General features: G+C 40.4%; 1 protein-coding gene across 1 annotated transcript; it reads right to left on the bottom strand.

Annotated features, from left to right (window-relative positions):
- Positions 1 to 255: 255 nt before the first annotated feature.
- POMP (proteasome maturation protein) lies at positions 256 to 10995 on the bottom strand. Its single transcript, XM_065901618.1, has 6 exons — positions 10874 to 10995; positions 7805 to 7902; positions 6461 to 6521; positions 5629 to 5730; positions 4046 to 4139; positions 256 to 1115 (listed from the first exon to the last, which is right to left on the bottom strand). The coding sequence occupies exons 1-6, from the start codon at positions 10874 to 10876 to the stop codon at positions 1048 to 1050; spliced, it is 426 nt and encodes a 141-aa protein (XP_065757690.1). The 5' UTR covers positions 10877 to 10995; the 3' UTR covers positions 256 to 1047.
- Positions 10996 to 11026: the final 31 nt, after the last annotated feature.

Raw genomic sequence — 11026 nt, forward strand, 5'->3', positions numbered from 1 at the left:
AGTGTAAAGTGGAACGGCAAAGACTGTGCTGGCAAACAGTTTTACGCTTGATCTCGACAGTCAGGAGCAGTTTTTACTCTACAATATTCAGTAGTATCCCTGGGCTCCAAGCACCAGATGCCAGCTGGAAACCCTTTCCCCAAGTGGTACAACCCAAACCTTCCACTGATGTTGTTCAATGACCCGCCCTCACCTCCCAGAGTGGAGGGGAACACTGCCTTCAGTCATAAATCAGTGACTCACACAATAAAAATGTTCCTGAGAAACAGATAATCTTTAATTTCTGTAAACTAGGTTCATAAAAAATACCTTATTTAAGAACAAACCACTATAGGGAAGGTTTATTTTTAAACAAACTATTATGGAATTTGTTCATGGATAGCATGTGTATGTACATGAATGCTCTATGTTTTTAAATTTAAGCATCTAGTAATACATAAATCTATGCAGTACTAGAGTTTAAAACTGACATCTCCTGGTTGTTTTAAGTTTTCACTTTAAAGATAAGACCAAAATCAAAAACCTGAAAGAATCAAAGAATATAGCTGTAACTCTAAAGTAGCATCAACAAAGCAAGTGTTATTCTTATGAGCATTAATGGACTATATTGAAACAAAGTAAAATCTAAGTCTTGTTCTGTCCTTACTTTGAAATGTTGCCACTGAAATCGATTATAGATGTTTCTTCTGAAAGATGCTACTATAAAGGTTGCAGGCTCAAAACTACTCAAAATTAAATTTATGGAATAACTAGAAAATAGGCTTATTTGGAACCTGTGCATAGTTTTATAGTATTAATTAGTAACTTTTTTTTAAAGACCTTCTCTAGAAAGCTGGTGCTTTCATATAAATAAGTTTTAAAACCAACTCCCTTGAGTGTTTTCAATTATCACATAAAACAATGACCCAAATAATTTCAAATGATCACAGATATTTAGGCAACAATTCTCACGTGTTAGTACTTTTAATGTTGTGCACATCAAACTATAGGAAAAAGACAACTATAAACAAGACGCAGTCCCTCCACTTCCATGAACAGCACACGGCATTACAGCAGGCCAAGTTTATGTTCAACCATCAAATGCGGTTCTCCCATCAGCTCACTTTGTGATGGGTCTGAAAAGAAACAAATATAAACATGTAAAAGGTTCTCAAAAAAAGATAAATTCTCTGATTCTACTCACATGAAAACTTAAATTAGGCAAAGCAAATATAAAAAGACAGAAAATATACCGCTGGCTGCCTGGGGCCAAGGCTGGGGGAGCTGACTGCAAATGGACCAAGGAAACTTTTGGGGGATGATGAAAACATTTTATATCTTGATTGAGGAGACAGTTTCACAGCTGCACACGTTTACTAGAATTCAGACTGGACACTGTAAAATGGATGCATTCCATTGTATGTCAACTATACCTCAATTCAGTTGATTTTAAAAGAAAATACAGCTTGAAAAAGTTCTCATGTTTCAAAGTTCTTAAATCTTCCAGTGGCTTCTAAGTTGAGTCTAGGAACAATCGCTAAGAGATTAAGCAATCCTAATAATTTACAATTTCATCTCTATCATTCTGTGCTATATTGCAAACACATATATACACAAACCAGAATCCTAGACTAAAAAAACCTTAGGAATCTTCTCTCTTGTCTGTATTGATGAGTCAGACAAAAGTCTTACTTTAACTGTGATAATGCACCTAAGAATTCTAAAAATGAATACCAAAAGTAAGTTTCCTATAAACAAAGCGTTTTCTTTTTTACTCCTCCAAAGAGAATAGATACCTAATGAATTAAACTGTAAAATCAGTTTATTAAAATAAATAATCATTAGAATAATGATTATCAAGAATAACAAATCAATTTGGATATTTCCTCACTGGACCTCCTGAGACTGGAGATGACTGTGTCATTATCAGTTTAGAAATCCTGACTCTGGTCACTTGTCACACAATGTAGTAGCCTCAACAACAGCTGATAACTGTTATAATTATTAATAAATGGTTACATATACAAGAGTTTGCTACAATTATTAACAGAGTAGAGGACTATGTATACAACGGGCATCCAAAACCCAATAAGTATGTTTATACAGGAATACAAAGAACAAAGGTGTCTGCTACAGCAGTGCTTCATGTTAATGAGAGAAAAGTATGCATCCCTCAACACAGGTACTGATGCAGCATACCTCCTGTAAGATACACACAGTACGAAACCAACTGTGTTAAAAGATAAATACTAAGCAATGCCTAGTATCTTCTGATTTTATGTGAAAAGTCTGGAAGGACACCCACTAACTAAAAGCAGCAGCCAAATAGGGAGGGAAGGAGGGAGATGGGTTGGGGTAATTAATCATGAGTCTTGGCTATAATGTTCTCAATTTTTAAACAAAGAATATCCTCATTTACATAATGCCAACTTTCCTTGAAACTCTGCTTTTCTAAGCCTTTTGATTTAATAAAACACTTGCCCGAGAAGACTGCACACCCTATGCTGGTGAGCAAGGCCCCAGCCCATGGAGGGTCCTCCCAGGCGGGAAGAGACACCTTGGTCAGTCTCCGTTTCCTCATCTTCAAGTGACAGGAAGGGAGTAAATGGAAGGCCACATTCAGCATTAGGGAAAAGTCTCATCATCTCTTCCCTTCCTTATAATACAGCATGCAGATTCTCGTGGGCCAAGCACTTCCCTGATGAGCAGGCAAGCAAAACCTTCATCACCTCCAACACTTCAAAAAAATGTACGGATTTTCATCCCAGCTTAAGAGTCTTCATGTTGCACTTAGATTAACACAGTACTTCCTCACTGTAGACTTTAAAATTCCTTCTGTATTAAAGGTGATGAGGAGAATGTGGTAAGCCAGAGCTTTCCTCACTCAGCCAGGCACCTTAGGAGGTCCGGGGGACACAAGAGTGAACAAGACAAAGTCCCCGGCTCTCCTGGGGCCTGTATTTAAGTTGGGAAAACAAATAAGAAACAAGAAAACACCAGAAGAGTGATATGCAAAGAAATAAAGTAAGGTGACAGGGTGACTGGGGGCACGTTACACTGAGCAGTCAAGGAAGGCCTCTGTGAAGGAGTGGCATTTAAACTGGGACTTGAGAAGTGAGGGGAAAGTATTCTAAGCAGAAGAAACAGCTAAGGCAAGGCCTAGCTGTTCACCTTACTTGTTTTAAATGAGGTCTAAATGTAAAAGCTTAGACATCCAAGGTTTCCTGCACTCAAAAAGTGCCCTCACAGAAGAGGCTCATGAGACTTCTGCTGTGTCCACAGCACTTCCTTACCAAACACTGGCAGCCAAGCAAAACTAGTATAATTTAATTCTGCTTCGTTTTTCTGTATCTCCTTAACTGCTGGAGAATGAGCACAGGCGATACTGGACAGAACTGTATTTGCTCTCTTTCCTCAGAACCAGAAAAAAACAGGATGCTACATGATCTCAATTAAGTCATTGACCTCAAACATCATACAATCATCCAGAGAAACTTGTTAAAATTTTTTTCTTCATTAGTATTCGCCATATACAGAAACACATCTAGGAGGACAAGGAGGGTATTTTTGAAGAAAACTTTTATTTTTTTCTAGATGTTTTTATTTTTATTTTTTTGATTCTACTGTTGTATCTTTATTTTTTTTTTTTAATTTTTCAGTGGGTTTTGTCATACATTAATATGAATTAGCCATAGATCTAGATGTTTTTAAAGCCAGTCATATCCCACAAATGTTCTGAATACTGCAACAACAATCTTTGATTAAGCTGCCTTAAGAATACCATACTGTAGTCACACATCAGACTTTATCCTCAGGACATGAAATCAATGACTGTCAATGGTTGACTGAAATGACTATAATCTCAGAACTCCATAGACATCTTTCACTTTTAAAACCAGTTAAAGAACAGTTATTATCATTAAATTTTATCTTATTTCAGTGAATAAACACAAGTGAATTTAATCAACTACAAGCTACATGACGACAAAGACACTGTAGGTTTCGTTTGCTGTTGTTGCCTTGCATATTACTGGGGCTCCAGAAAAAGGTGTGGAATGACACTTACCATTAAGAATATCTTCAAATCCAATAGTCTCATCGTTACCCCTCAAAATATCCAGTGAAAGGTTTGAGCTTGGAAGAAATGGAAGACGCTGAACCTTTAGGAAAAGTATAAAAGAGCAAACTTAGAAATAGTAAAGAGAAAAAAACATACATGATCACATTTCAGTGTCTTCATAATTTGCAAAATTCACGAACTAAATAAAATATCAATTTAATGGGGGGGGAGGAATGTTAAGCCCATATTTTAGACCCAAATTTTTAATTCTTCATAACCTTATTCAAAATAGAGACACTGAAATTGAAAGCTTTTACTAATACCTAATAATCCCATCAGGTCCACACATTATTTGGGGGTTCTGCATCTGACCAGGAAAACCAAGGCATACCATGTGATGAAACACAAAATCATTGAGTCTAATATCATGTTTTGTTTCTAAAAACATGGGACAATCAAATTCCTGAAGAAATGCACTGAGAGCATTTCTTCACTTAATAAACTGATCATTCATTTTGTATGTTGTTCTGTGCTCATAGCACAAATACAACTCATGACCCTTTAAAACAGTAGTGATAACTAGAGATGAAGATCAAAGTCATCTGTGGGCTTTTAAAAGCTACAATGCCATTCTGAACTAATGCTATCTACATTTTCCAATTATTAAATACATATACTTGTGGCTCAGCTGGTAAAGAATCCGCCTGTAATGCAGGAGACCTGGGTTTGATCCCTGGGTTGGGAAGATCCCCTGGAGAAGGGAAAGGCTACCCACTCCAATATTCTGGCCTGGAGAATTCCATGGTCTGTATAGTCCATGGGGTCACAAAGAGTTGGACACAATTGAGCGACTTTCACTTATACTGCAGACCAGTACCTAAGTACAGTGCCGAAAGCATGGACTAGAGAGTCAGAGGTTCAAACTCTGGGTTCAAACACTGCTTTCAGTACTCACCAATCTTACGGCCTTGCCTAGTTATCTGACCTGTCTCACCCTGTTTCAGTACCTGTGACACAGGCCAGTAGCACCTTTCCCTCACACCTGCAGCACAGTGTGCTATAAAGAATGGCAGTCACTGGCACATACTCAACAAACTTTAATGCAGCCAAACCGAATTTTTCATTTTTCTCTTCTTTGTTAGCTATCCGGCAGTCACTGGAATCAATGCAGTGTGATATGAGAGAATCTACAGCATAGATGGGGGACAGTTCTTAAACACCTGGAAGGACATTTTCTTCCTGAGCAACATGTGTACTCAGCGATATACAACCTGCCCACTAGACACCTCCACTTGGATATTCCTGGAGGCACTATAAATTCAAAGTAACTCCCCAAGAGGAGAGAAATATAAAAGTGGATGCCTGTAAATATCCAGACACTGAGCCTCTAATCGAAGGTGTTTCCCATTTCAAAGCTGTTTTTCTCTATGAAGTAGGAATGGAGGTCATATCCTAACAGGGGGAAAGTAGGAGAGGCAGCAGGGAAGAAGAGAAGGTGAGGTTTGTACAGCTTTTACCAGAGAGAAGACTCCTCCCAATCAATTCAGCACACAGATGGGAGGCATGCAAACTGACAGCCGGAAACCCACCTGCTGCACTGCCTTGAATTCCATCTGCAGTTTTAGTGGTGCAAAAAGACCCTGGATGTTTCTCAGTGTGGAGAAGTTCATCTTATCTTGGTTGAGCTGGTACTACGAAGACAACACATAATTTTTTTTTTTTTAATCACATAATTTAAAATGTGACATTCTGCTTTCAAAACAGCGAGCACTAACGTCCATGTGACACATACATACACAGACCCTCTAGGTGGTCTTCAGGACATCTGTACACGTCCTACCACCTTTGGGAGTGACTTTCTCCACCTATCTATCTGACTAATACAGGTCTAAAACTGTTCAAGTGTCCCCGCTTCTAGAAAGCCTTCCATAGGTTGGCTGCTCCATCCGTGGTCCTCTACAGCGCTTCAGCCAGTCCCAATCCACTGCTTATCTTCCCATTAAATTTTCAGCCCCTAAAGGATGGGGATGATGTCATACCCATCTGTGTACATCCTGTGCCTAGCAGTAACTTGGAGATGAAGGGCTTGAAAAAAAGATCCAAGGCGGGAGGGATGGGCTTGGAGATCAACAGCAAAAATGGCAGGGAGAAAATATAAAAGAAAAAAAAAGATCACCAAGTGAGGAAATGTTATGACAGGAATGGAGAGGTGGACCAACCTCTAGAAATGTCCATAAAAAAGACAAAAAGGTGTAGAAAGGAAGCTTTAGTGAATCAAAGCCTATTCCATAAGGATACTGAAAACAAGGTTTCATGCTCTTCATACTCAAATGCTCAATGCCAGAATTGTCTTAATCATGTATTACTAACAGCATTTTTCTACTAGAGGGTAAAAAATAAAACCACAGGTAACATACTTACATTTTTTTCTGATAATTCAAGAGGATGACTGGGCAGAAGTTCATTTTTCACACAAGAAAAACTGAAAATAAACATTTAAGAGGGAAGTTACAGATCACTCAATACCTAGAGCTCAAAATTATCTATCAGTGCTGTCATACAATGAAATGGCACAGGGAGCTTGAAGGGGATGAACAAACTATTCTATATACTGACTGTGGTGGTAATTGTGGGAATTAAAACATATATAATTCACAGAACTACACTAAGAGGGAAAAAAATCAAGTATTCTATATATTGTTGTAAATATATCTATTATAGATCCTGGAGGTCAAGAATTCAATAAACTGGAGAGAACCCTCCAAAAAATGGTGCTAAGTGATGCTCTATATCTGGAAGAAACTCAATAGTGTGTGTACTACTATTACTCTGATGATGTGATTCTTTTATTACATAAAATATCTACATCTCTCCTGTTCACAGCTAATGCATATTCAATAGTTAATATATTTTTGATAAACACACACTGAAAAACATGTTTGAGATTTACCAACTACCTACTATATACAAGTACTGTATTAGGTGATACACAGCTAGAACCAGGCCACGGATCTCTACCACTCTCTCTATATAAACATCACCATCTTATTCTCCAAGCCAGGATTTAAGAGCTGAAAGAAACTTCAGAAATCCTGTAACATCAGTATTTATCAATACTGTCTTTGTACAAAGCATTACCCTTAAGTGGAATTTGAAAATGGTCCTGCTCATGGTAATCTTACAATCTGAGAAGAAAAAGGAGCATTTCGTGTATATGTAGCAGGGGTGGGGGGAACAGATCAAAACCCAAAACCAAATCATCAGGACTCGGTTACTGGTTAGCTTATGAATTTGACTATACTATAAATCAAATTATATCTCAAATTCCGAAGGCAATATACTGCATCTTTCACTACAAAATGGAACGACAATGAGGCATTATGTCTGCTTCCGGAGACCAATATTAGAATGACATTCTATGACTAAATATCTTCTAAGTAAATATAAAATTCAAAACAACACAGTATGTACACAGTGGGGAGGATATTTGACTAAACAGAAAAAACCAACTGCCAAGAAAAAGGACCAGTACTAGAAAATGAGACCTAAACATATAAAAACATAAAGGAAATCAAGGGAAGGGGTATAACTGTGCTATAACTAGAAATGAAAAACAAGAGCAGCTAAGACTTACTTAATGCTTACTAATGTCACATATTGGTCTCAGTATCTTCCAGGGATTAGCTCATTTATTCTTCAAAGATCTAAAGAATATTGTGAAAAATAATTCACATATTATAACAAAGTCACAACTCCCCTACATACCCTTTTCGAAGAAGATCATGACTTTCAAAAGGTCCACTTGCTGACAGCTCAGTAACTGGAATACTGTCCTTTAGCTGAGATCCAAGTCCTCTGGCATTCTACAACACAAATAAAAAACACTATTATATATTAAAAAAATGTTAACTCACACTGAACCTCTATGTAAAAATACTGTTTAAGCATCAGAGAAAAGATAAAGTCTCTGCCCTCTAAGAGACTACAGTCTAGGCCATTACTATGAGCCTCAGCATCACTTAGAGGGTTGCACAAGGTTCAGTGAATAATCTGGAATTTGGGGCAGGAAGGATTCCTGATAGCTGAGTGCTCTCAGACTGAAAGGCATTCCAGGAAAAAAAGAACATGGGTAAAGGTATAAAAATATAAATGAACAAGCCACAAGTAGTTTGAGATGATCAGCTAACTATATGTCTGAGTAGGGCAGAAAGAAAGGCTGGCAAAAAGGAAAAATGAAAAGGCTTAAATATGCAAAGAAGTTCAGATTTTGTTCTGAAATTGAGCACATGATCATGATCAGATTTACTTTTACTGGGAACATCCCTCCTTTACGTTGGAATGATGAGCACAGAATGAAAAAAGTTGAGGACAGAATCCTGGGGGATACCATTCCTTAAGGACAAAGAACAAGGAAAATGGAATTAAGAATGGACAGAAGAGCTAGAAGAGAGTGGTCACAGAAGCTAAAGAAAAAAGGGAATCTCAGAAAGTGTTTGGTTCCTTTAAGAGGGTGCTACCTGTGAAAAATAAACACACTTAATCAGGTTGGCCTAAATAAAAAGAAACAAAAAGCTAAGATTCACAGTATATTTGGTACTTGTGTATTGTCACCCTACTCATTTACACTGTAATTTAATTACCAAATATTTATATCTACTATGTGGCAGGTACTCTACTAGATGCTGAAGATACATATCTGGTATCTAGGGCTTAGTCTAATGAAGAGAGAATAAATATGCATAATAAAAACGTAACAAACATTACAACAGGTAAAACACAAGATGCTGAGTTTAAACCATCTGGTGCTAAATACAACATCCTTGCAATCCTGAAGAAAAATGTCAAAAAGCTACAAGCAGTTTGGTATTTAGTCTATACTCTTCTAGGAGAAACTACTCTGGAAAATTAGCTTTTTAAATTGTTGTTTTACTTCAATTCGTGCATTTCACTAGGATCAGGTGCTGCAGTCTGTCCAGGGTTTCTCTAATCTACTACCGGAGTCCAGGCTCTCACACCTGGATAACTTTAAGAGCACTCTACTGGGTCTTGCTGCCTGTAGACTCTTCCAAATTTTCCAGTTCTACACAGCAAAGTCTGCTTGACATGCAATCTCCTCCAACAAAGCTGGAGAAACCAAAAAACAAACAAAAAATCTTTCACTGCTTGGTCAATGCCTTGTCTGAAAAACACTGTCCAAGGCCCAAAGCCTGGAACTCAAGAACCTGCACAACAGGTTTCAACTCCCCTGAACAGAAGTCACGGTTAATTACAAAAAGAAGTTGGAATCTAGTGTCTGTCACTAACCTAACAGGTGCCTGTGATGAAGGCACAGAACCTCTCCAGCCCTGCCTACTCATCCTTCCAGGTATCCGAACTCCTTACAGGACTAGAGTTGTATGACTGTACCTTCCCAAACGTTATTTCCTACATGCACAGTTCTCCTCCTCCCAGACTGCTTTATTGTAGAGTGACACAAGAAAAGTCTCTTCTAGGCACAAAGAAAAGGGGGGTTGTGATCTCTGAGTTCTACCCGTTATCACTTTGCCAATTCCCTTCTGTAAAATATCAGGATCAGTACATGATGTTTCTAAAAGAGTAGCAGAGGGGAGCAAATCTATGAAAAGTTAACACTAGTTATTTCAGTGTGTCTTTTAAATTTTTATTTAGCTGTGCCAGCTCTTAGTTGCAGCATGTGGGATCTTTAGTTGCACCCTGCAAACTCTTAGTTGCGGCATATGGGATCTAGTTCCCTAACCAGGGATGGAAGAACCCCCGCCCCCCGACATGGGTAACACCAAGAGTCTTAACCACTGGCCCACCAGGGAAGTCCCTCTGAGGGTTTAGAAAACCTCTTTTCTATGTTCAGCAGTATTGCCAACAGAATTAAGTGTTAGTCGCTCAGCCACGCCCAACTCTTCTTCGAAACCCCATGGACTTGCAGTCCACGAGGCTCTTATGTCCATTTGATTTTCTAGGCAAGGATACTGGAGTGGGTTGCCATTCCCTTCTCTAGGGGATCTTCCCGACCCAGGGATCGAACCCGGGTCTCCTGCACTGCAGGCAGATTCTCTACCTACTGAGCTACAAGAGAAGCCCATTCACCAACAGAAGCTTTCTAGATTTGGACTGGTATTAAGAGTCACGGGGCAATGACGATTCAGGACATCTCCCCCAAATATCAAACGTTTTTAAGCTAAAAAGTGGAAAAAAAGAGAAGGGGCGGGGGAGGGGGAGGACTCCACTAACAACGTTAACACACGGGGAGTAACAAGTATCTAATTTTACCCCCTCGAACGCCTGGCATGCTACAAACTCCCCAAAATGTTGGCAAAGTAAAAGCAGAGTGATGGAAAGCCGACCCATAGTTGTGGGTTTGTTTATCCAGGCGGTTCCGAGGGTCGGGGGGCGGGTGAGGAGTTTGGGGGACACGACTCCCAAGGGTTCGCCCCTCGGAGGAGGGCTAACGGGCGGTGTCCCCACCCCAAGACCGCTGCAACTTTCGGGTTTGCCCTTGCCAGCTCGGCGCCGACTCCAGGAAGGGACCGAGGTCGGGGTCGGCTGGAGGACCTAGGGGGTGAGAACAGAGAAGATGAGGTGAAGAGAGGAGGAAGCCGAGGCTAGGCTCCCGGCACCAGCGCCGGAGCCCGGCCCAGACGGCCACGAGTACCCCTGAACCCCGTGACTCGACAGATCATGGCGGGAGAGGCCGGCCTTCTCCTCCCGCCGCCGCCGGCGCGACAGGCAGGGAGGCGGCGGGCTGCTCCTGCGGCTACCGACCCGAGCCCGCCGGCCACTCGGGTCGCCCGCGGTGGGGGTGGGGGGTGTCTCACTCACCATTTTCGACTCGCTCGGCGTACAGAAGCTCTCCCCTTAACGGTCAGCCGGCCCCGCCGCTCACTTCCGTTTCCGGGCTTGCCCCCCCAACATCCGCCGGAAGTGCGTCCGTCCGGGCGAAGGAAGGAAGGACGGCGCGGGGCGCCGAGAGGG

The sequence above is a fragment of the Muntiacus reevesi genome, chromosome 11 (genome assembly GCF_963930625.1).
Source record: "Muntiacus reevesi chromosome 11, mMunRee1.1, whole genome shotgun sequence".
Taxonomy (NCBI): Eukaryota; Metazoa; Chordata; class Mammalia; order Artiodactyla; family Cervidae; genus Muntiacus; species Muntiacus reevesi.